General features: G+C 37.5%; 1 protein-coding gene across 1 annotated transcript; it reads left to right on the top strand.

Moving 5' to 3' along the window:
- The first annotated feature begins 538 nt into the window (after positions 1 to 538).
- Positions 539 to 26,958, top strand: mxd1 (MAX dimerization protein 1). The gene is made up of 6 exons (XM_084114795.1): positions 539 to 1,773; positions 2,533 to 2,632; positions 12,224 to 12,253; positions 19,103 to 19,217; positions 20,332 to 20,491; positions 24,807 to 26,958. The coding sequence occupies exons 1-6, from the start codon at positions 1,707 to 1,709 to the stop codon at positions 24,998 to 25,000; spliced, it is 666 nt and encodes a 221-aa protein (XP_083970921.1). The 5' UTR covers positions 539 to 1,706; the 3' UTR covers positions 25,001 to 26,958.
- Positions 26,959 to 27,711: the final 753 nt, after the last annotated feature.

Below are 27,711 nucleotides of genomic sequence, written 5' to 3'. Positions count from 1 at the left end.
TTATTAAAATATATGACAATCAAATTGGCTATCACATATTTTAATGGTGTTTAATTGGTCTAAAAACAGCCGAAGAAATAAAATAATGCCATTGCTATATGTTTAAAACGTACAAATCATGTGAAGTCATTTTAACCAGAGAATGTTTTAACTATCAGCATGTACAAGGGAGGTGTGTCTGTTATGAGTTCCGGAACATTTTAAAGGCGTCCAATCACAGGCGACAGTGCTGTGACTGTCCAGCCAATCATAGCATAACAACAGTACACGATTTGCATAATCCATTTTGGCTCAGGAGCATATGCCACAATACTACGGCACAGGTTGTACCTTCGCTCCAAAATGGCGCTACAGTGATGCTTAGTTGCACCATTATCTTGCGGAATCGCATTACAGCAGTCATGTATTCACGCTTTATAATGCACCTCAGCCATTGGCCCTCTCTAGACACGAGCATTTAGATTGACAGCAAACGCATCCAATGAGATGATCGCTTCCTGTATCGTCCATCCAATAGTATCGCTTGTTCTCCAGAACTGCTGACAGGCATACACAGTAACATGACAGCAGCTAGCAAACATCTCATCTGCCTGGCTCAACGACGTTATGGTTTCGCTAGCTGTGTGTTTTTGTCCTATTTTTGATTAATTTTCCTCAGTTGCACACAGCCACAGCTTAGCATGTGCAACTAGAGCTGTTTAATAAGTAGCCAGATCGTCTGTCACGCTTGAGATATCGAAACCAGCGATTGTTTGGACTTTTCGAGGCCGTGTATTTTATTTTAAAGCCTCTTTTCAGCACATTTCTTTTTCAACGATCAATCAAGATTTTTTCCTTTTTTATTATACAACATAATATTGCCTACCACCTCGCTGGACAGACACATCAAAATTATCTTCTTTTTTTAACAACAACAACAAGGAATTGGGGTTGAACGCTGTTTGTTTTCCAACCAGCACCAAAGCTCAAAGATTATTAACAAAAAATAATATCACCAGCTGCGCAAATACACTTTTTTTTGTGTGTCAGTTTATACAATCTGGCAACCAGTACCCTGACCGAGCTGTCAGTCCAGTATTTTTTGCCAATTTTTTCCAGACTCAGCGATGGTCTCTAGTTAGCAGCGTTTGCTGTCAGTATCAGAGCCTAAAAATTGACCAAGTGCAGAACTAAAGCTCTTATCTTTTTGACAGCTCATCTATAAAAGTCTTTAGACCTTCCTGAGTGTCACCACTTACATGCTTTCAGGAAGAGTTGCCAGATTTTGCAAACCTGGAAGTTTTTTTTTTTTTGTTGTTGTTGTTGTTGTTCGTGTCGTGTTCTCACAGTTTTAACATTTAATGTCCAATGTCTCGTTTAATATGAACAGGACTAGTTAATTTAGTTATTTTTTTGGCAGCTGAGGGGCATTTTTATTCGGTTTTTATCTTCCAGCTATTCGGAAACCAGCGTGTTTTATTTGTGTTAGATTTTTCTTTCTCTTCATTTTTTCCGCACATTTTATCAACAAGCCCCATATCTAAACATTTCCCTCGCTGCCTTGTACAAAAATATTTTGTAAATTCGTCTGACTTGATTTTTATTTTTACTCTAAACGCTGGAGGAAGAAGAACCGTGAAGGAACGAAAGGCTGCAGCTTGTTTTGTTTTTTTCCTCGTTTATTTCTGACCCGGATTGTCGTTTTTTATCGTTGTTTATTGCTTAAAATGACGGCTATTGAGAAACTGCAGATGTTGATCGAAGCAGCTGAATACCTTGATCGAAGAGAAAGAGGTAAAGTGACGTAATACTATATACATACATACATACATACATACATACACACACATATATATATATATATATATATATATATATATATATATATATATGCATGCACGCACGCACGCATACATACACATGATATTTTGCCATGCAAATGAATCCTGACACTGTTGCTAAGGTGCTTGTTTGCTAAATAGAGAAAAATGGTGCTTCGACCTATTTATTAGAAGTGAATGCATGATATGCAGACGGGGTTTTTCCGTTGTTATTATATTTGGGGAAGATCAAGACATCCACTTGTGTCCACTTCAGCTGTCTGAGACTGTGTGCTGGTCAGTCACCATACACTTATCTTTCACAGGGGACACTATGTGTTGTTAACACTCTCTAGGGATAAAACCCAAGCGTATATGGCATATTTATATATTTTTAATGGTGCTCGATGACATATTTGTGTGCATATGTGGAAGTGAAATGCATTTTTCAAGCACTGCTGTTGGTTTACAGTGGAGGGTTTCCTGTGCATCCCCCTTCCCCCCTATCTGTTGTGGTTCGGCTGGCTACTGGGTTTACTCCAGTTCAGATGACATCATTGACCCAAAAGCAATACATTTGTCTAGAAATGGCCCCATTGTGTTTTATATAATAACCACTTTTCTCCCAGGAACAAAAAAATATCAATATTTGTAATCAATCACTTTGATTTTCAGGTAGTCAATGTGCTTTGTGGTCTAATGAGCTTCTAAATATCTCTGTTTGAATTTGCAGAAGCGGAGCACGGCTATGCCTCCATGTTACCCTTCACCAGCAACAAAGAGAGAGATGGCTTGAAACGAAAAATCAAAAGCAAGAAAAATTGCAGCAGCAGGTACTTCCACCTAGTTTCTACGAAGAACGAATATGATTTCATTAGCATCATGACGGATCTATTAGTGTGCACAGTATGTACAGTGTGTGTTTTTCTCCCTCCGGATCCCAACATGAACATGATTCACACACATCATTCACGAGTGATTTCTAAATTAGACATGCACATATCTGCACCGCGTGTGTGCGTGACACAAACACACCCACTGATTCATCTCCGTGCAGATGCAGTCAGAACACGCCGTCCCACGTTCAACATGGAGAGAGACGTACACTCACATGCTGCTCGATTCTTTCCCTGTGACTCTCACCACCCACGTCACACAGTCACAATTTACTCACTCACTACTCAACACCTCAGATTTCATCAGCATCATCCGATTAGTGGGCCTGGAACTGTCCGTCGCCTGTCAGTGGGTGAAATCAGTTGCCTTAAATTGTTTTCAGAGTAGAGCTGATTACTATTTTGTTTAATGTAAATGACTTGTTTACCACCTATTATCAGGCAATGCTTTTTTTATGTTTACATCAGTAGTGAACCATTCTTCAAACTCATGATTGTTTTGTTATGTTCGTTAGTATTGAATTTGGCAGTAATTGCTCATATCAGCATGAGGTTAAACTAAAATTACATTTAAAAAGTCATTAAAAGACAGACCAATAGCAGACATGGTCACAGTGAATGCTTTGAAGTCAGCATGAAATGAAATTCACCCCATTTTCTGAATCGGATCAGAAAGAACTGTTCATGACAGAACCTGATCATGTTTAATCAAAATGTCATAACTGGAGCTTCTCTCTGACGACTCTCTTAGTCCACTTAAACCCCACAGGCTTGCCTTCATTTTCCTTCATCTCAAAGTCCAATCAACAGATAATCTGAAAAAAAAAGACCTGTCACTGCTTCCATTTCATTGGAGAAACTTGTAAGGAGAGCATCATCAGTATTTCAGCTTTATGCCTACTTTAACTCTATTCTCATTATGATGTGAGCCGTGTATCTTAAACTCCACGGTCTAGAACATGTTCCGTTACACTATGTTCTAAACTGGTGCAACTTGATAAGGTTACAAGCGATAAATCTTTCATATCAATGCAGGTTTTTGATCTAAGCAGCTGCAACCATGACACAAGTTTTTGTTTGGTTTCTATAGAGTGCATTCGTTTTTGGTGGCCTTGTTTCTGGAAGTATTTTTCCCATAGTGATTTAGAAAAAAAGCTTTCTTTATAAACCATGAACCAAACCAAACAACTACAAGCTGAATCACATCATTGCAAAGTTTGAACTTGAAGCAAAAAATGTATCTAAAAATCAGACAAAAACTAAAAGACTGTGTACTTAACAGCTTTTATGAGTGAAAGAACTACAATCCCATGAAGCATTGCAAATGAAATAATAAAATTAAAAACGATGGCGAAATGTAAATGTATTGATTTAAAGAAGTTGAAAATGTAAATAATATATAAAAACAATGTATTTTTATTGCAATATATATATATATATATATATATATGCTCCTTCCAACCAATTTGAGCCTTATGAATCTTGACATTGTTATCCTGGAATATGGCCATGATGTGTCTTCCTACATGGTGGTTTAAGAAGTGAAAAGCTACTCACTCCATCAGTTAGGGTTAGAAGAACTGTTTCCAAGCATATAACATGCTAGAAACATAAAAATGCCCGGGCAGTGTATATATATTTACTACACTAAAGTTTTGGGTGTGATTCACTGAAATGTGGAGATTTTCTTTGCAGAATTATGGGTAATGTAGTTTTCCACCAGGAATTCTGCTGTTAAACACAAATTATTATTTTTTAAAGAAAGTAAATAATGCAGGTTGATGGCTTTAACCAAAGAACATACCATTGTTAAACAAGCTTGTTGCTTACTGTAGGTCTGTTTTTAAAGGTTTATAAGTTTTGTTTCAAAATCATTTCCACTATATGGAAAATTAATTGGATTTTTACTTACAGAACCTCACTGTTGCACTCTCTTTCTGTGGTGTTGCATTGATTAGCCCCGCCCACAGTGAAATGTCATTGACCCATATACACAACTGTATATTAAACATCAAATATGTTCTTATAGGCTAGGATACGGTGTTACTCTGAATCTGACTCATAAAGGTTTGCAGGGCTTTAGGGACAAATCAACTTTATTCTTACACTAAGGAGAGATATTTTAACTGTAGCTGATTGACAGCACATGTTGCTGTCATACTCTGCATACTGATTCACAGCTACAAGGTTCCTCTTAAGCAGGTCAGCAGAGGGTCATTAAAGCTGCTGCTTCTGAATCATGGAGATTAGCCATTTTAGGAATATGACCTTGGATAAAAATCTAGTTATTGTGTGACCCTGCTGAAAACAGTCCCCAACTCTAATCTGTCTGGATGTTTATGTGGTTTGTAACTGGATATTAAGGCCTAACAAGGGTAGCACTGGGTTTGTAGCTATTTATATACAGCCTTATGGTGCGTAGAGTGGAAGTCGTTGTTTAAATGTTGGTTTAGTTTATAAAGAAATCGTAGGAGATGTCTTTTTAATGTAACAGGTCTCATGATGACATGCCATTGCAGAGTACAAGTGATCACCCAACGTTTGTTGCCATCACCTTATATTATAAGGGGTTAGAAAACTCTTTTTAAAATAAAAATTTTAAATGACTGTTTTCAATTTTAATATATTCTAAAATATAATTTATTCCTGTGATGTCAAAGCTGATTTTTCAGCATCATTACCTTCAGAAATCATTCTAATATGCTGATTTGGTGCTCAAGACACACACACACACATACACACATATATATATGTATGTATGTGTGTGTGTGTGTGTGTGTGTGTTTAAAACAGTTGGCTGCTTAATATTTTTGTGTAAACAGTGCTCATTTTTTTCCCCCAGATTAAATTAAAAAGAACAGTATTAATTTGAAATAGAAGTCTTGTTTAACATAAGTCTCCACTATAACTTTTGATTAATTTAATTAATTTAATGCATCCTTGCTGAATAAAAGTATTGATTTCTTTCACACACAAAAAAAATCTATAGTATGTAGAGTCACCATGAAATCAAAATGGACAATTCTTTTTTTTTAAAGAATGCCGCAGTGTTTATTATAAATGATTCATCGGTGCATATCATTATTTTTTTTTAATTCACATGGCCTCGTAATCATTAATCAAAAACGATAACCTCCCAAACAACATCTGTTCTCTTCATGACGTGTGTCTCTGCAGAGGGTGGAACTAAATATCCCAACTGACTTCCATTTAGTTGTGAACGCCCAACTTCCTATGATCCAATAAATTCCCAAGGATGAAATCAAGTTCCGCCCAACATTTGTTCTCATCCCAGAAGCTGTTTCACTTGAATATACATCACAATAAGGAAGAAAAGACTATCAAAGCTTTCATTTCATGCTGACTTTAACCATGTATATATACAAAATATGGCCAGTTTTTGTGGCCTGTATTTTGATGTTCTCGTCATCACTGAGAGGGATGACAAAAAGGACTATTGCTAATATTCACCATAACATTTTCTGTTGCTATTAGTATCAAAGCTGTAGTCATGTTCCAGTCTTTGGCACAGCAGTTTAAACAGAATATGGTAGCATGATATGTTTCTTTTCCATTAACTGCTACAGACAGGACAATATGTCTTTAATATCTGGAAATTACATGTTGCAATATTTTATTTGCATATAGCATATGCTATGCATGTTACATTTTTACATTTCTTTTAAAGTGCCCTGATTATGCTACATTAAAGGTTCCTAATTTTGTTTTAGAGGTCTCCTACAACAGGTTTACATGCATCAAGAGAAACACTTTCATTTTCTCATAATATACATTGCACATCACCACATTTTTTAATGATTCTGAAAGAACTCGTCTGAAGATTCAGTCTCTCTAAATCCCTCCTTTCCGTTAGCCTATTCTGCTCTGATTGGCCAGATGGCCCAGGCTGTTGTGATTGGTCCATTGCTAGCTAAACGCTCATTACCATAACTGAATTTCAGCCCTGGATGCTTCCTCAGTCCTCAGCGATTGTACACACTGTAAAGACAGTAACGATGACGTTGATTTGACCATATCAATCCGAGCTCTAGTCCGATGATGAAACATTGTAAGAACTAGTTATTCAACCTGAACCTGTTTCTCAGTGAGACGCTACTCATTTTGAGGTACATTATGAGATTTTGCAACTGTAATTCTTCACCATCAGCATTAACAAGAGTATGTCCATCAACAAATCGATCTGTATTTCTAATATATTGCGGCGCACATGCGGGAACTGTATAAATAATGGTGCATATGTTGGCCGAGGACTAACGTGAAGGACTGTTGTAACATTAAAGTTTGCCAAACAAATCTTGCTCCATCCTTTATTTTTATTCAAAGTAGTAATAATGACAGTCAATCTCCATTAATAGACACAGTTTTAGGAAATAGTCGCCCACAGCTGCTTAGCAGAAGTATTTCAGTAAGACAGTATTAACATTTAGCCTGTTAAAAAATTACACAATATAAAAAACAAAACTACATATTATGAACACCCGGAATAAAATTTAAACACCAATAATTATTCATACCTACAGGTTGTGATTCTGAGGAGCAAGTTGGTCCAAATAAACTGGGTTCTGACCCATCTTTCAGGATCAAGCGTTTTGCGAATCCCACGTTGGAACTCCGAGATTTCAGAAGCAGTCGTCAGTATAATGATGTTTGAGGGCTGGTCAAGTTATTCGCGGGCGGAGAACCTACAACATAGACGGGCTTTATGCAAACATATTGTCTAGAGACGTAGAACCATAACGCAGTGGGATTCGAATTACGGATTACTCGTTTAGGCGGTTCAGAGACGATTCTTTCTTTTGGGAGACAATAACTTTATTGTGCATTTTCGACTTAACTTTGAAGAACATTTACATTCATAAACAGCTCTATTACACACTGCATGAAAGGGAATATTAGGGGCCATAATAAGGGCACTTTGAGAATAGCAGGTGGTGGAAAGCAAGTGGGTGCAAAATTATCGTAATCTGGCTGCTGTGAACTTGAGCATACATTAAAAAAAATCAAACTAGTATAGCAAGAAGTTTTAGTGCACCAAATGCATCAGAAATCATCTGCACAGCCTCAGAATATGCAAGTAACCTACATTCACTACACCAGCACTGGTGTTAATGCATCATGCATGAAGCGCTTTTGCTCTAGAGCACAACCGGTGTTTCTGCGCTGAATAAACTCCTCACATCTCCCCAACTGCACGCCTGACTCATTAGATGGCTCTCCCGTCCATTCACCGCTTGAAGGATGGAAAGTCGTTCAGTCGCTTGAGCTTTGAGTGTGCATTTGATGACAGAGCAACTGAAAAGCATCTCTGGAATGCCATTTACGTTTGAGTGTGTGTTGTGTAAGACGTTGTGTTTATTATATGTAGGTCAGGTGGATCTCCTACATAGTGGATCTCCCTTGCAAACCTGCCTTCCCCTCCAGCTTTCCGTGGTTGCGTTTCCTGATGTATCGTGGGGGAAGGGTGGCAGTGTGTGTCCCTGATCTGTGTACGTGTGAGAGTGGTGGGCTGGTTCCTCCTCTCCCCTCCCCCTCTTCTCTTCTCCTCGATCCAGGCAACCAAGCAGCTTGAACACCCCCATTATATATATGACAGAGCTCCTCCTACCTCTCGCTTACGTTCAGATGGTATGTGGGCTAATGCACATAGCAGCAGTCGTGGGTTCTCCTCTTGTTCCTGTATGAATGTGTGCACTGATGCCATATTTCAAGTCCTTTTTGTATTCAGTATGCACTCTTTGCAGTGCGAATGCAGTGTTATGCCTTTAGGCCATCACATGGTGAACTGGATGTATATGCAGCTAATCGGACCAGATATGTTGTAAGAAACTGCTTGTCCTTTCATGTGTTGGAACAGGTGGTCTGGCAAGGACAGTAGCAACGAGGGGAGTCAACTTGGCGTTGCACAGTGATACGGGCTGTTATGTCACTGGTATCTGTCGATTCCCCTCACTGACCCCACAAAATCCACCTCCCGAGCGAGATGCCAGCCGAGCAGATCAGCTGATCTCTTCGCATGGGTGCGCTAATGTTAGAAAGCTTGTTTATAAATTCAAAGTGCAATTGTGGACCGTAGTTATGGTAGATGCAGTGTTATTGTCCGTATATCCTTCACAGCTTTATCAATTTAAACTAGCCATTAAAAATGCAACATGAAAATGGTGGATTGATCAACGCAACATGGCGTTAAAACTTAAAACTACTTACCTCAAGCTCCATTTCCAAAATCGGCATGCCAAGTTGGCCTTTTTTCCTTAGCCTTGATCGCATCCATATTCTCCTCTTTCGCTTCCTTTTCTTTTCTTCAGCGCACAAAATGTGATTCATCTTGCTCTATTTGTTTACCACTAGCGCATGCTGTTAACATTTTATTCTTCTTTACTAACTTGCATCGGCCTACGATTCCATAGGTGTCATCATCGTACAGTTTACATACATGTCGTACCCAAGTTTATTAGATCCCTGTCGTACAATGTAATTTGTAATGATCTTATAGGATTGCTAAAATCGCACAGTCTGTTGCATAAGGGGTACAGTTATTGTGAGACTCTGACATGACATGTCTTCTGCTCCAACATTGGAGGTATTTTTAGAGTGAGGGTTACTGTAGAAGGGGTCATAAGGTCAGTTTGAAGGATGGATGAATGAGAGAGAGATGATATGATCCTTCTAAGCTCCCTTTTCGAGTCCCAGTACTTTTTGCAGGTTCTGGCGTTTACAGTGAACCCTGACCCATGCTCTAGTGCTCATGTAATCTCTTGGACAGGTAGTATTCAATGGTGCAAGGTCCACCTTATACCAGTTCCAGTCCACTAATTTGATTTGGCAAGAGTGTTGAGTTGCTGATGAATAGAAATCCTGCCTTCAAATTTCCTGGGAAGGTTCGGTAACACTTTAGTTTATGGTCCAATTCTCACTATTAACTAGTTGCCTATTTGCATGCGTATTACTAGGGTATTGGTTGTTTAATAGTACTTATACCATGGTCTGGGTGAATACTCGATTCTGATTGGCTGCAGGGTGTCCATTAAAAAGTGATAGAGGACACCTAGTAAAGGAGTTCTGGTGAAACTGACTGTTTACCGTTCGAAATTAATAAATAAATGCGCTGGCTACATCAGCTGTGAGTAACCATAGCAACAGGCAGTCAAAGTATCTATACAAACTATAAATCAAGCGGACTATAAATATCTCCGGTTGCTAAATAAACCGTCAGGCGTAACCAGGGAAACCAAGTTATTGTTTGTAAAAACTTTAGATTTCGATTGTAAAACTAATTAAAATATAAACTAATGTTTTAAAAATGTGTTATTTGGCAAGTGACCATGGTATAAGCGGGTTAATGCCTCGTCGTGCATTAACCCTTACTTATAAAGCACATATTAATGCCTTATTATGCATGACTATATTGTACATCCCTTAATGCCACCCAATACTTAAACTTAACAAGTACCATACTAAGCAGCAATTAGGAGCTTATTGAGGCAAGTAGGTAATAGTTAGTTAATAGTCAGAATTGGACCCTAATCTAAAGTGTGACTGAAAGTTCTTACTTTTCAGTTTGGAAATCGTTAGCATAATTATGATGTGATTTGCAAGCTTTTTTGCAGGAATTTCTTACGTATATCATATTTATTTATTTTTTATTTCCACTACTGTTCTAAACTTTAGGGTCGGTAAGATTTTTCTTTCTTTTTTTTAAAAAGAAATTGCTATTTTTATTCAGCAAGGGCACATTAAAATTTATCAAAAGTGACTGACGAATTTTACAAGTTACAATGAAACAAGACTATTTCAAGTAAATGTTGTTCTTTTGAACTTTCTATTCATCAAATAATCCTGATGATAGTAAGAAATGTCACCTGAGCACCAGTGGCTGCTGACAGTTCAGCTTTCATCACAGAAATAAATTAATATTTTAAAATATATTCAAATAGAAAAATCATTTTATATTGTAACAATATTTTTACAGTATAACTGTGTTTACAGCATTTTTGCTCAAATAATTGCAGCCTTGGTGAGCATAAGTGACTTCTTTCAGAAACATTTAAAAAAAAATCTTACCGACATCAAACTTTTGAACAAAAAGTGTATTTTTCTCTTTTCCACTTCCCAGCTTTTTAGCAAGACAACAGTAAATTGAAAAGCAAGAGATCTGCATTTATTTGAAGTAAAGCTCAATTGGTGTGTTTTATCAATCTTGTGGTGCAATTGAGAATAATGGGAAATGTGTCATGTTTTCAACTGTATGTAAAATCCAAATAACCTAAATTGTAAAACAAGCTCCCAATGGCAGCTATGATGTTGTGGTGGAAATCATTTGCACTAATATCATGAATTTGACCAGTTTGTCATGACTTTAAGGCAGCAAAAGCAAGATATTGGAGTTGTCTATTGAGCTCTTGTTTTTTCCTCATCTTTCTCTCCTCTGCTTTGCCTCTCTTTCACTTCTCTGTTGATCTAGAAATGGCCTCTGTGAAGCGAGCCTTCATTCACATGGTGTGTGAGGACTCTACCCCCCACTGCTGTCTTTTGTCTCAGGCTTGTGTTTCTAGTTACTGTTGCTAAGTGGGGCCAAGAGCCTCTATGTATTTTGCAAACGTAGCGAGAGAGAGAGACACACACAGAGGACGGAGTACATTTGTGATCAGCAATTAGCATTTTGGCAACTCCTGCATCCACTAAACAAGCCCAGAGGCCCTTAAAATCTTGGAGTTTGTTCCTATATAGCCTTTACACCACGTACACACACACACACACACACACACACACACACACACACACACACACACACACACACACACACACACACACACACACACACACACACACACACCAGTTCACCTTTGTACTGAACATTCAAATCAGCAGTGAGCACAGATCACTCTCTGTGTGCCTTTCAAACCTAAGAACATGGAGGTGATGTTGGAGCCGTAGCCTGTCGATTAGTTCAGAGTCCCCAAATATGAGGATACCCTTGTAAGGGGAGTTATTTTTTATTTATTTTATTTTTTTAAATTAGATATTTTTTGAAAGTATGTGATATCATGGAGACACTTTTATTGCATGGTTGCTAGGGTGTTTTGTGTAGTTGCTAGGTGGTTCACATTACAAGACTCTTCCCTCAAGTCTCTATATCATTCCAGTCTGTTGGATTCTTTCACTCATTTTATAGTCCACCAGGCAAAAATTGTGAGTCTGATCATTTAGAAAAGTATTAATGCACCTCTCCTTTACAAACTGCATGATTTGAGGTATCATTCATGTCCGTAGCACAAACAATGTGGGGCAAGTTTCTTTCTAAAGTTTAATACTAGGATTAGGGGTTTCAAGTATTCAATTTTCAAGTCAATTTAGGTCATGAGTTTGATTCCCAGTGAATGCATGAACTGATAAAATGCAATGCAAGTCGCTTTAGTTAAAAACGTCTGCCAAATGCATAAGTGTAAATGTTAATAAAAAAGACAAAGCACAGTGATTCCTAACATCTCCCCCTTTCTGTCTCTGCAGGTCTACACACAACGAGATGGAGAAGAACAGGTATGTCCATATAACCTTCATGTTATTGTCACAGTTGTTAGTTCTTATCTGTAAGCTTGCAGGATTATACCTCATTACATCCTTACCGATTAGATTAAGATTAAACCTCTATAATTGAAAGCAAAACGACCAGGGAATGTGACCGAATGCCTCATTTCAGTCTTTTTGGAGCCGTTTCTTTTCACGTGTGTCCACTAGCATCCAGATATTGCTCAGAGATAAGTATTAAGGTCAGTCAATCAGCTGATATATCCATTCAGCTTTGACCCTAGAGATAAACCCTCAATAAATGGGTGACCTGAAATTTTGAAAGCAAAAGATCTCGCTAATGAACCAGGCTTAACGTCTCCAGCGCGATGTGGTTTGGGTAACACGCGCGCACCGAGCTCTGAGCTCAGCTTGCCAAACGCCTTGAATAATACATGCCGTCAGGCTTAGCAATGAGCAAAACCAGGGTGTCTGGACTTTGACTTTACACTCCTAACAATGCACAAAGCTTAAGTCACACTCCCCTCCCATTCTTGCCTAGGAAAGTGTGTCTCTTTCTGTATACATCAGATCAGACCAACGCTCTGAGGTCATAGTGCTGCAGACAACTGATCCGCTATTCATTTCTGAAGAGCGGCTTTCATCTACTGTTTAGAAATCCATAGAAGGAAAACGAGGCTCCCCACGTCTCTGCTTTTGTTTCACACTGGCTCAAAATGGAGTATGGGCTGATATTCATAAAGCAACTCAAGTGGGAGTGCATTTGTGATGCAGATTTGAATAAATGGCCAGCATGTCTGATGTGAAACCAGCACAGCTGTGTTGTGATGATTCATGTGTCCGTGAACCTCTCTGGTTAAAAAAAAATATAACAAGGGTAGGAATTTAGCTGAGCAGTTAGCGCATGTTATTTCGACATTAAGCCCTGGCACTTGTGCGGAAAATGCAAGTTTGAATCTGGCTCTTTCCTGATTCCATTCCCACTGTTTCTCTCTTACTTTTATTTTATTTCTCCCATCGAAGTACTAACCAGGCCCAACCCTGCAAGATCGGACGAGATTAGGGTGGTACGGCCGTAAGCCATTATGATTTTCTTTTTTTTTTCTTTTCTTTTTTTTTCATGTATGTGTGAATTTATTACTATGAATTAATTTGTCATTACATCAAATCCAGTTTGTGATGCTGTAAATAAGCTGAATTAAATTTCTTGGATGTTTAGATATGTTGTCTACAAGTAAAGAGTAACTAGAAGTAAAACTTATAAATGAAGACCACAATGTGCTACACTGTAAAAAAACAACAAAAAAACAACTGTGGTTTCCAGAAATTTACCATAAAAAATACAGTAGCAACATTTTAGGTTTTACAGATTTAACTTAAATTTACAGTAAAAAACGTATTCATTAACTGATATAATGTTAATTTACCAACCTATTGACGTTTTAATATCTGTTTTGTACCTTTGTAATACACTAACAACCACCAAAAACAGGTGGGGGATGAGAAAGTCAAATGATGAATCAAAGCTCATCACAAGCAGCTTTCCTACAAGCTGAGAAGGTAAATACTAATATATAGAAGGTGCACAGTGTTATTCACACTAACACTAAACACTATCATGGTAACACGACATTAAAAAAAAACTAATGTGCATAACTGATTAAAAAAAATTAAGAAGAAACATTTATTTCAATGAAAATACATCACATGTGAAGTGTCATGCAGGGAATTCTGGGGAATGTCAAATTATGTTTTTTCACTGTAAATTATACAATGACTGTTCTTTTTCACTTCCAAAAACTTTCAATTTTACCGTAATGTAACTAAATGTACGGTAAGATCTATTACAGTTATTTACCGTATATAGTACGGAATCTATCACCCTAGCATTTTTACAGTCTTTTACCATTAAAATCACTATAATTTTTTACAGTGGATGAATATTTCTGGACATAGTCAGTTCGACTCCCAAGTCAGTACTGTGATTGGTTAGCAGATATACATTACTGTTCAAAATTAATACATTAATTCAGCAAGGATGCATTAAAATGATCAAAAGTGATAGTAAAGACATAATATTACAAATTATTTTTGTTTCAAATAAATGCTGTTCTTTTGTTCTTCATCAAAAAATCCCGGGGGGGGGAAATTATCATGGTTTCCACAAAAATATTAAGGCAACACAACCATTTTCAACATTGATTTTAATAAGAAATGTTTCTTGAGCACCAAATCAGCATATTAAAAGTATTTCTGAAGGATCATGTAATGGCTCCTGAAAATTCAGCTTTATAATCACAGGAATAAATTACATTTTAAAATACAGACCCTTTCCAAAAAATTAGAATATCATGGAAAAGTTTATTTATTTCCATAATTCCATTCAAAACGTTAAACTTCCATAGATTATAGATTCAGGGCCCACAACTTAAATGATTTCAAGTATTTAGTTGTTTATTTGTACATAATTTGGGCTTCCAGCTCATAAAACCCACGAAAACAGGATTTCAAAAAATTAGAATATTGCATGAAATCACACAGTAATTACACAGTGATACCATGGTCATTGAACCAGGTTTTGGTTCTTTTGGAAGTGTGGGCAGGTGCAAATCCTGCTGGAAAATGAAGTCAGCATCTCCATAAAGCTTGTCTGCTGAAGGAAGCATGAAGTGCTCTGGAAATGTCCTGGTGGACAGCACAGTGGACCAACACCAGCCGATGACATGGCTCCCCAAACCAACACAGACTGTGGAAACTTCACACTGGACTTCAAGCATCTTGAATTGCGTGCCTCTCCATTCTTCCTCCAGACTCTGGGACCTTGGTTTCCAAATGAGATGCAAAATTTGCTCTCATCAGAAAAGAGGACTTTGGTCCACTGTGCTTTATTAAATCCAGAGTCAACGCAGCCGTCTACCAGGACATTTTCAGAGCACTTCATGCTTCCTTCATTTTCCAGCAGGATTTGCACCTGCCCACACTGCCAAAAGAACCAAAACCTGGTTCAATGACCATCACTGTGTGATTTCATGTAATATTCTAATTTTTTGAAATCCTGTTTTCGTGGGTTTTATGAGCTGGAAGCCCAAATTATGTACAAATAAACAACTAAATACTTGAAATCGTTTAAGTTGTGGGCCCTGAATCTATAATCTAACGTTTTGAATGGAATTATGGAAATAAATAAACTTTTCCATGATATTCTAATTTTTTGGAAAGGGTCTGTATATTCAAATAGAAAAGTTATTTTAAATTGTAATAATATTTCATAGTATAACTATTTTTACTGTATTATTGATCAAATAAACATAGACTTGGGGAGCATAAAAAAATCTTAACCGACCCCGATTTTTTACCACTATTGTACCAGATCCATTTCATGGGTTATTGATATACGATTATATGATTTCCCTGAATATGAATTTGATTCCTTCTTAATTGGAAATAGGTTTTTTTTTTTGTGTGATGTTTTTACTTCTTTCTTTTTTTCACCCATGTTATTGTCCACCAAGTGAAAATCTCTAAATGTTTGTGAAAAGTTGAGCAAAAGTGAAGTTTTGTTTGCACCTGGCTCATAGTTAAAAAAAAGTTAAATAAAAAAAGCTGTTGTGGAAGTTAGTCTCACCTGAAATGCCCCTGTCTTATAAAATGTCACACACCTGTATCATGTAAAACTGTTACAGTTGTCCCAGTGACCTCAATATCACACATGGCATGCATTTTCACCCTGCACCAGTTATGGGCTAAATGTCATACACACTCACCCTATAGGCAGAGCGAAAGTTTTTTTTTTTTTTTTTTACAGTGCAGGGTTGCCTAAGAGAATATGCAAACAACTGCTGTTAACAATGTTCTTTGGAGCCAATGTCAACAGGAGCCACAATAGCAGACACACACCATCTCAAACATAAGCACAGGTTAAATTTGTCTGCGAGGCAGTGTGTTTGTTCTCAAGATGGACATCGCATACCCGTGGCTTATTTGCCTTGAGAGAGAGTTTAAATCTGTAACCTGAGCTCCAGGCCACCACACATGTACCGTTCTCTAGTGGGTTAATACTATTACTGAGAGGTCAGAAGTCAAAGGCCGGGAGAGGATGGTGATTTATGCTAAAAGTCATATGGCTCGAATAGATAGAGGCTGACCTGTTTAAAGGATCATGGTAGAACAGATATATGGTGTCCCACAGAACTGGGGTGGTCTTTTTTGTATAGGGACACAGCATGCTGTGACTGAGGACTGGGAATATCCTGTTCCATATACAATAACGTTTAAAAGCTTGGGGTCGCTAAGATTTTTTTAAAAATGTTTATGCTCGCCAATGCAGTATTTATTTGATCAAAAATGCAGCAAAACAGCCATATAGCTGAATTTTCAGCATCATTACTCCAGTCTTCAGTGTCACATGACCCTTCAGAAATCATTCTGATTCCCTTCAGAAACTGATTTGGTGCTCAAGAAATGTTTCTTATTACCAATGTTGAAAACAGTTTTTGAAAACACTTAATATTTTTGTGAAATTTTCAGGATTCTTTGATTAACAGAAAATTCAAAGTTTAATGCTTGCTTGCTTGCTAAATAAAAGTATTGATTTCTTTAAAAAAATAAAATATATATATCTTAATGACTCCAAAATTTGAAACAGTAGTGTATGAAGAGAGAAAACGGTTGAGAAAGAGAAACAAATCTGCACGTATTGTGAAGTGAGTCAGTGACCCTGTGACAGCAACACCCATTGTGTGTAAATGGTGGACGGCACACAAAGTATTTAACAAACACCAAGGCCACTTAGGTTATGTCACCACTTTGGTAGCAAATTCTGAAGTTATGTAATAGTATTCCCGACCTTCGGACCACTTAACCTCACACTGTATGCAAACATTACCCTTTGTCTGGGTGTGTTCTCCAGCGCATGTTTATGTGTACGTGTGTTGCTGGAGAGGCAGGTGTACACACAACCTGTCCTTTGGCATTATGATATTGCTGTTATTTCCCCTTGTTTGCACATTCTTTTTAATAATTTGCATTAAACTGGTCTTGAACTGCAGCAGCAACATTTAAGAGAAACACAATTGGCCGCTATTTCATATTAATGTTTTTACCAGATTTATTTTCTTTTTATTCAAATTATTTTTACATTTAGTTTTGAGATATGAATTTTATTTTAGTAAATTATAAAAAGCAAGTTATTTAGTTATTATTCATTATAATTAATAGTAAATTATTTTTGTAAATATTAGAAATATTAATAAGAGTTTTGCAGCAACAGTTGCAAAGCTTTTTTCACTGTATTATCATGTATTTTAGTGTGTATTTCTGTAAAGCTGGAATTATAATTTTTTTGTAGTTAGTTATGAATCTTGTTGCTACAAGGCCAGAATAGTATTTTTGCTTTTTTTCACAGTAATTTGTTTGTGACCACACAATTTGCGTGATCTTCTCAACATTTGCATATGGCAAAATGACACCTTTCATTTTACTTCCTCATTTACTATATTTAAATGATTACATGCTTAACTACAGTAACTTAGAAAGAGCTGCCCACAGCCAACACGTACACACTTATCTGTTGGCAGAACACGCATTGCTAACATGCAGACGTTCATACGCAGCCGCTGAGCAGCAGCAGTAAAATAGTTGGGTTGTGACCCACGCCTCCATACAAATACAGCAGGAAAGCAAAGCAGTCTGCAGTTTCTGGCAGGTTGTATAACAGGTCATGTGGCCACTGGCACCTATCATCACCACACCCCACCAGCTGTGAATCCCTTTGGCACGCACAGGAGAGGAAGTTAGAGAAGCGTTTGGAGGAATGAACTTAATGATCCTTATTTAAATAACAGGTTTATTTGTTGGATTCGTACCATTAAATGTGAATGACAGAATAATAATGTACTGATGTTATATTCATTGGCTTATTTACTGGCATCTTAGGCATTTCACATTATTAAAGAGGACTTATTATGCACTTTTTGACTTGGATAGACTTGGGTCTACTTGAATAGGTTTGCATGCTTCAATGTTCAAAAAATACATTAATTTTCACATATTTTACATTGTTGCAGCACCTCTCTTCGCAGTCTGTCAGTAACGCTCTGTTTAGTTTCGGTGCTCTGATTGGTCGGCTGTACAAGTGTGTTTTTATTGGTCAAGCGTTGCAGAAATGTCACGTCCCTCACCGTAACCGCGAGTTTGAACACGCTACAAACGCAACTCAACCAGGCCTCGCAACCACCACCCCACCCCCCTTTTTTGTCCTTATGCCTAGGGCAGGAATTATTTAAATGAAGAATATTGTGACGTGAACATTCCTGGAAGAAAACTCATGACTGCAATCGAGGCGTTTCAGGGAGTTCAGAAACAGTGCTTTCTGATATAGAGAATAACTCCCTTTGTAGTGAACATTGTGCTTTGCAGATCTTTTTGATACTTAAACAGCAACATTACACACTAAACAAAGTTGAAAATGTAAAAAGCATAATAGTTCATCCAACATTTTTTCCCCAAATCTGTATGACGTTTTCTTCTGTGTAACAGATTTTTGGAAGAATTAGTTTGTGCTTGTTTTTTGCCCCCATGCAGTTATAATGAACAGGAACTAAAGCTTTCAAGCTTCAAAAATGACATAGAAGTATGATAAAACTAGTCGGTATGAATCATGCACTATATTCCTAGTCTTTTGAATTCTTACTATACTATTATGCGAGAAACAAACTGAAAGGTGTTAACTTTGCAGATCGCAGTCACATTCTTCCTATTTTTATGATTCACGTTGTTGCTACTGCTTATTGAATTTATTATAGTTGCACTGCTTTTATGACTAATTCTCTTTCTATTTTTTTTCTCACGTCAACCACCCAGGAGGGCACATTTAAGACTGTGTTTGGAACGCTTGAAATCCCTCGTGCCCTTAGGACCAGACTCAAACAGGCACACAACCCTCAGCCTACTTATGAGGGCTAAGGAACACATCAAGGTATGTGCCAACGTCCCCTTGGCAATTCATATTGTGCATGAAAGCAAAAGACGATTCTCAGAAGACCAAAATGCAATGATCTGATATTAAAGCAGCAAGTCACAAGGCACTGAGATTTTACCACAGTTAAGTGGTGTTGTTGTTAGGCATGACCCTGAAGTGCTTAAAACGTCCTGTGAGGTTTAACTCCCAAAGCTTAACAGGGTTTTCCTGGGTCAAAAAGGGTCTTTGGTGGTGGCGGACGAACACAGTCATCCACACACACAGTACGAAGTACCATACCCATGTGAACTGCGAACACAGTACTGACAATAAATCCAAAATAAATGCAAAGAAACAGTTTGTAATATTAACTTAACCTATTTATTCATGAAATAATAAATACTCACTGTCAGGACAGATCATAAAACAAAGTGCTTAGAAATAATTTATATTTAAACATCTGTAAATTTAGATGTAAAAAAATCACTAAGTGACTGATTTGAAAAGTTAGTAATAAAATGACCCACAAAATAACACATTACATAGAAAAAGTGTCAGGTGTATTTGACATACAGTATCATATTGTTCCATGATCCATCCATTGCTATGGTTATCGCTGTCAATTAGATTCAGTTGTGCATTTAAATACGGTTGTCAATCCAGAAACTATGCAATGCTCATTGTTAATGTTAATGCATTAACTATTGTTACCCTTATTGTAAAGTGTTACCAACAATTCTTACACACACACAAAGTAGGTTAGTTCATTACTATATGTGTCTTAGAAGTCTGATGGATGCAGTACCGTTCAGAACTTTTGGGTCAGTAAGATTTTTAATTGTTTATCGACGAAAGTCTTGTGCTCACCCAGGCTGCATTTATTTGATAAAAAATACAGTAACAATAGTTATATTATTCAATCTTTTGTAATATAAATGTCTTTAATGTCACTTTTGATCAGTTCAATTGCTTTAACTTCTGAATAAACGTATTATCTTACTGACCTCAAACGTTTGAATGGTAGTGTAAATACAGAATTGAACTGATGCGCAGTCACACGTGTATGTAAATCGGCTTGTTGGCAGTACTATCTGTTTTACAATAAGACTTGAGCACATCTGTGTCTTTGCAGAGGTTGGAAGATGGCGAGCGGAAGGCCCAGCACGCTATAGACCAGCTGCAAAGAGAACAAAGGCACCTGCGCAGACGCCTGGAGCAGCTGGGTGTGGAGCGCACACGCATGGACAGCATGGGCTCCACCATCTCTTCCGACAAATCCGACTCCGACCAAGGTATATACTCACGGTTATGGTCAACAAGAGTATTTAAGTCTTAAGCCTTGTTCACACTGTAAGTCCAAATCCAATTTTTTTTTCATATCCGATTGGAATCCGATTATATTTAGCAAGTGTGAACGGCAAGAAAATGAAATCCGATTTCAAGCAACATTATGTGATTTGAAATCCAACTCAAATCTTATTTCTGGAAGTCTGTATCAGTCTGACCGCTGTGATCGGATTTCACATAGCTAGCCTGCATTTCACTGTCTCGCGCATATAAAATGTAAATGCGTCAGATGTCGTTGCAGAAGCAGGGTTGTGTTGCATTGTTGTTGATGTGCAGGTCGCACAGAAAATTATAATATAATGGAGACATCTCAGGTCCAGCGATGAGGTGTTTTCACTTCTTTTACTGTGTGACGGAGACGGCAGCGCAAAATGAGCCGTGCATGCCAGCCTCCTATATTTCTTCATTAGATGCAGTAGCCCAGCGCTGCAGCTTCACATCGTCATATTGTTAGGCAACATTTCAAACCAGTCAAACCCGTCCATACCAACACTACGTAACTGCCATAGAAAACAGAAACCAACATAGATATTCTGTAAAACGAAAGAGCACCACGGGACACACAAATTGGATCTGAACAGTTGCAATGCACTGCAATGTGGACAATGTGGATAATTTAGATCAGAATCCAAGTGGATTTACAAATAATCAGAAATGGGCTGACTGTGAACATAGTCTTAGAGACATCAAACATTATCAGATAACGTGGTTTAGCATGCTTGTTCCAATCCAGCTGATGACTGTTCACACATTTCTCTCAACTATTTGTATGAATAAAACTTACAAAAATATATTTAAACTAGCACAGCCAGACACATACATTCATGTATGGGTTTTGGTAGCTTAATGATTAAGAATTTGGGCTGTTACACAAACATCACAGTATTTAATCCTAGATAAGAGTAGCCCATGAATTTTATGTGTGAGTCAAACTCTAGTTTGGACCAAAGATTCAATCTAAGTGTGAAAACAAAAACCCATCCAAACACAATTCGACCAAAGCATATCTTAATACCAGGTGTAAACAGGGCCTAAAAGACTTGCCATATTCTACCTTGAAACAAAAAATGTATGAGCGGTACACATGACTGTCCCACATAGAGTTATAGTCACGTATGTGTTTAAGTATTAAACCACAGCTCTAAAGAATGAAACAAATAAGTAGATATTGCTTAGAACATTTTTACAGCATTATTACATTAAAGGGTTAGTTCACCCAAAAATGCAATTTTGTCATCATTTTCTCACCTTCATGTCGTTCCAGACCTGTAAGTCTTTCGTTCATCTTTTAAACACAAATTAAGATATTTTTATAAAAATCTGAGAGCTTCCTGTCCCTCTATTGACAGCTACTCAATTACCACTTTGACGCTTCAAAATGTTCATAAAGAGATTGTAAAACTAATCCACATGAATTGAGGGGTTTAGTACAAATTTTCTGAAGAGACACGATCGCTTTATACTGTATGATGAACAGATTTATTTATTTTTTCCATTTTTGGTTGAACTAACCCTTTAAACATTAGATATAAGACTGTAATTTAAGGCATTTTAATATATTTTTCCTCATGATTTCATTCTTTGTAGTGGTTTGTAGTGGTCAACCAATATGGGATTTTCAGTGGCCAGAGCCAATAATCTCAAAATGGCAAAATACTAAATGGTCTGGTTGTTATATGTGCATTTTTTTATGACAGATGTGGGTGCACCTTATGTTACCTGAGCATGATGAAAAAAGTTACAATTGCAAATCATTACAGAATGTCACATGTTCCACCTGCCATATTCTGAAATGTTAGGCAAGGTGAGTTTATTTCATACACAATGGTAATTCAAAGTACTTTACATAAACATTTTAAGAAACTATCGTTACTAATGCAATAAATGTCCAATAAAGGTTGGCTTAAAGCACTTAATTACAATTTCCGATTTTCTGTGACCTAATCTAAAGTAAAATGTTTTAAAAGGAAATAATAAAAGAGAAGAAAAATAATAATAAATAAGATGATACAGTGCAATCAGTAGGACGCAGCACAGTGCATTCAGTTTGCAAATGCAAATGTAAGTTAAATCTAAAATATTAGGTTTAATAACAAAGCAAACACGAATACAGATGAGGAAATTGGCTATAGACTACACAGAAAGTCAAACAAATGTGGATGGATGGTGAATGTAAAGCTATAGAACAAACAAGGGAGCTGAACTGTTTGCGTTTGCAACATGTCGAAACTTGTACTGCTCATTTAGTACACATTAAAAAGAAGCCAAGAAGTAGAAATTGTATTCCTTTAATCATTTAAAATCTTGCTTTTATGCATGTCACATTGTCATACATGCATTATTTACCTTGAACACAACAGGGTCAAATAGGTAAGATACATTCGAGGCTTCTAAGAACGCTTTTTAAAAAATAACCAGAAGCTTTTTCTTGTAAAAGGTTTTTTAGTGGTAATGCTTCTACCTAGAACCGGTTAGTCATCTACAGACTCCCATACACCGTCACACACAAGATTCAGGTTCACTTGCGGACACACGGTGGAAGTTTGATGATCACACAGGAAGCTCACATGTTTTTTCTCAGAATTCAGACACATAATAATCTTGGGGAGTTTATTTTGTATATGCTGTGGCCTGTCCTACAAACAGATGGCACATAGATCGACTGTAGCACGCAGCATCACGATGAATGCTTTAACACCTAAATTGGAATGTTGCCATGGAGATAATGGGCCAGATTGACTAAACGTAGCGCACTTCAAAATGCACATGAAAATGCTATAACCTTAATAAACTATCGATTAAAAACAAGTCTTAAAGGAAATTACAGCTCACACCATGCAGTTTTCATGTAATTATAATTTATGCGTGTGTGAATAGATTTTTTAACATCTAAAGGAACAAATGCTGCATAAAACTGGGTGAGTGTACTATGTGTGTGACACAAGACAAGCATTATCAAGGAAAGTTTGGCAGATGATGTTAATATGAATGTTAGGCAAACTAAACGACACAGAGAAAAAACTAGAGCGCTCCCTTTATGTTAGTGTGCACTGTTGACTGCTTCATTGATTATAACGTGATCAATCTTGGTTGTCTTGTCGAACCACTTGCTTGCAATGTAGACATACTGTCAGACATCTGTGTTAACATCATCCATCAAATATTTGTGGTTTATGTTATTGTCTGAGCAAACTATCTTGTGTTTTTACCTTTACATTTAGCCTAAAGCTGCATAACAATTGTTATAATCCATTAACCTATTGATCATTTAAATAAAAATACATTTTATTTTCTGTATTTTACTGGACCAATAAAATACCAAGAAATTACTAAATTACCAATATCAACCAATAAATTACTAAATTATGAATAATAATAATAATAGAGAAAACAACAGGTAATTGCTTCTATTAAGTGTATATAATATAATAAATGTTGATAAATAATATAAATTCTATATGTATATTATAATATATTAAACGTTAATATGAAATGATCTTGTGCTTGGATTGAAACACATTTGTAAGTGATTTTTATTTTCACAGAAATGCATTTTTTCCAATATTGTATAGTGGAATTCACCATCTGTGCATTCACTGTTCATTCAGTATTCTGTATATATTACATGCTAGCACCATAATTTTTATTAGGGCTTTTGACAATTAATCTCTAATTAATGTAATTTTTTGTAGGTTTTGTAGATTTTCAAAATGTTTCTGTTTCACTCTGCAGACAAAGAAGAAATATATGCCAAACAATCCTAAGAATATAAAATATAAATAATATAAATTGTATTATAATATAATATATAATGATCTATTATAAATTATCTTTTGCTTGGATTTCAACACCTTTGGAAATGCATTTTTTCCACTATTGTATCATTTCACAGTATTTAGCACCATGCTCTACCAATTTTTATAGGGTTTTTTTCCCCGTGATCAGTTGTTTTTTATTGGTTTGACATAATGAAGAGCACTTACAAATTACCCAGATTCTTCACATGAAACAGAACAGAAAACTGACTCTCCATGCCTCCAGGGGTCCCCCAGTCCACTCCAGACCACTGATACTCGCAAAATAATTGCAATAAAAACAAATGACTTAATTATTATTTGATAACGGTTTTATTAGGGCTGTTGATTAAAATATCTAACCTCAATTGTTTTATTCATAATTTGCACTGCAGACATAGGAAGGATAAAGAAAGAATATCTGCCAAAGAATCCTAAGAATTTTTTCGCTGTGTTTGCTTTGCAGAAGAGGTGGACGTTGACGTGGAAGGAACAGACTATCTGCTGGGAGACCTGGAGTGGAGCACCAGCAGCGTAAGCGACTCGGACGAGCGGGGGAGCTTGCGCAGCAGCTGCAGTGATGAAGGCTATTCCAGTGCCAGTCTCCGTCGCCTCGCCAACCCTCAGGAGAAGAGCCCAGAGCTGGGCTGCAGTCTATAAGAGCACAGATCACCCCGGTTCCTCAGCCACTCATCTCCAACCACTTCAACCTGAACCTCCAATCACCTTCAGCCAGGTCCTCCTCTAATACTTGAACGGTGTTGTCTCCTTTGTGACCGAAACAACGAAAAGGTCTTTCCCTTGCTCTGACAAATCCAGTCTAGGTGTGCGTGTGCGAGTCAAGAGGAGGAAGCACGGAGAAAGTATTGGAACTTGGATGTGCCGCCCACCAAACAGACCTCATAAATGCAGCACTAACTGGGAGAAAAGGCCGACCCTTCTTCACCAAGCCGCACCAATCATATCTTCCCACCCATTTCCCTTTGCTCCCACCCCACCATCCTGGAGAGAGGCACACGATTTGGGACATTCCCATTCCCGGAAGACCCTCAAAAGACCCTTAAAGACCTCATAGCCAGATGAAGAATGTGTACCATACCACACCCACTGCCTAGTCACCGTCGCACTCTGGGACAACGCACCCAGGCTGTCTTACGTTCCTTCAATCAAAAACTGAACCGTCCAGACACAGGGCTGGGTCATCTGACCAGTTAGCTAACCAACCAGAGCATGGTATTTTGCACTTAGATGACAACGTCCGAAGGAGTGGCCTTTTTACGCTCGTCTGAAGCCAGCTTTGCCTCGTCCCACGTAATAGCCAAGGACCGGATTTGGGAAAGCTGCGAGATCAGAGCAAAAGGGTTACTTCTACCATACAGGCAAAGATAGCTTTGTGTCAAAAGATGTGCTGTCATGTCGTTTTGTTTTCTAAAACGTCTCTCCGAAGGGACTGCAGCTACTTTAGTGATGTATCAGGCGTAGTGTGTTAGCTAGTCTTAAACAAAAAATATCTACCTGCACTGTCTAATACCCGACACTCCCGTCACTGCACGGGCAGAGATCACTGACGTGTTGTTGTTGTTTCCTCTCTTTGTTTTACCCAGCAAGCACTCATAATACTCATGCTGTGCGAAATCATCAGGGCGGTAGCAATACACCCCTCAACTGGACTTACCGACGGATACCGGACATCCCAAACGAGAAATTCTCTATTCGATGTAGTTTTTTAAGCATATGCTATACTTTAAATGCCCCCCTGACCTGCCACCTTGAATTTTATTACTACAACCAAGGGACTGAAGCGTTTGCAGCATGAGATTCTTCGAAGGGTTTGTGGGTTGGGTTTATGAAACGGGGGTGGGAAGAGGGTTGACGTCTGGATCTCAGGTATCTCTTCCTCTCTCTCTCTAAGGACAGTGGCGTTTTTTTGTGTGTGATGCATCTTCTTCATGTTTGTCCGTTTTCTTTTCTCTCGACTGTTTAGCCCAAGAAGTGCGAGGGCAACTCTAGAAGCACATTCCATGGTTTAGCAGTGCTTTGCGTTATTGCATGGACTGCAGACACTTATACAAAGGTCTGAGGCTTCAGATTACCTACTGTATGAGCGACGGACCCTTTCTGCTCCTGCACCATCAGGCTCATTGTAAGAGTGTGTGAATGTATGTGTGTGTGTGTGTGTGTGTGTGTGTGTGTGTGTGTGTGTGTCCGTCGATGACTGCAGCACTGCATTGCAGTTTCACTCCTGCTACCCAGCTATTACCATTTCAGCTAAATGTAGTCATGATGTGTATATAGTTCACAGAAAAAGAGAGATATCTACCCTATATGTACGTATATGGATAAAGTATTTATATTTGATCTACATTATATGTTAAAACATAGACAATAAAAATATATATATATATATATGAGAGAATATATTTAAGTAGTGATTGCCTTAGTTGCTTCGGTTCTCCTTATCGTTAGTTTCAATGTGTAGTTGATTTGCACTATATATAGATGCGTATAAATATATACCTATTTTACACATCCTAAATTCTAACTCTGTGCTCGCAGAGCCAAAAAAAAACCTTTTTTTCCTGCACAAAAATGAAAATGTTTTGAGAAAAAAAAAAGAAGTAATATAAACTGCATTAAAAAAAATATATATCATTGGGACGTATTTGTTAGTTTGTTGATGGCATTGCAATTGTGGAAAGTGGGTAATCAGTAGCCTGTTATTATTGTGCCTGATCGGACTTGGGAGAAGCGTTTTCCTATAACACTAGTGAGTAAAGTGGGTTCTGTAGGGAGCCAAGTGAAGGATCTGTATGTTTGAATGTACTGAAATCTACTGTTGCATCACAGAGTGAGATCTTGAATTGTAGAATATATCATTTTTTTTAGACTGATGCACCAAAAACAGAATTTAAACTAATCGGATTGTTCGTTCTTTCAATATGGAATGCTGCTGTTGGGTAGTTAAAAAATCTTAAATGAAATCCCCCCAAAAAAGAAATAAAAAAATAAAAAGTATAAAAATTGTGTGAGTTGTAGCCATGAGAGCATTAGAGCACCGTGTATTTTGGAAGGGGGGAAGGTGGTGTGTACTGTATATATACATGTTTGCTAGTTTGTGACGTCACTGTCCACAGACAGAGAGAAAGGGTTTGATGTTTTTTTTTTTTTGTTTTTTTTTCTCCTTGAGAGGGCAGGGGGTTTTGGGCTATATGCCTTTTGTATTGATATGCTTGTTTTTATTTGTTACAAGTGTTTAAAAAAGTGCAAAGAAAAAGTGAACTTCCTTCTCAAGATTGTGTCTTGTTAAAATTTGGTGTCTTGAAGTTTCTCACGACCCACTCCCAACAAAGTAGGCTCTGCTTTCTGTGTAG

Source organism: Abramis brama (assembly GCF_963993115.1).
Source record: "Abramis brama genome assembly, chromosome: 5".
Classification (NCBI taxonomy): domain Eukaryota; kingdom Metazoa; phylum Chordata; class Actinopteri; order Cypriniformes; family Leuciscidae; genus Abramis; species Abramis brama.
The sequence above is the reverse complement of the archived record's forward strand: the minus strand, read 5'-3'. Positions and strand labels throughout refer to the sequence as shown.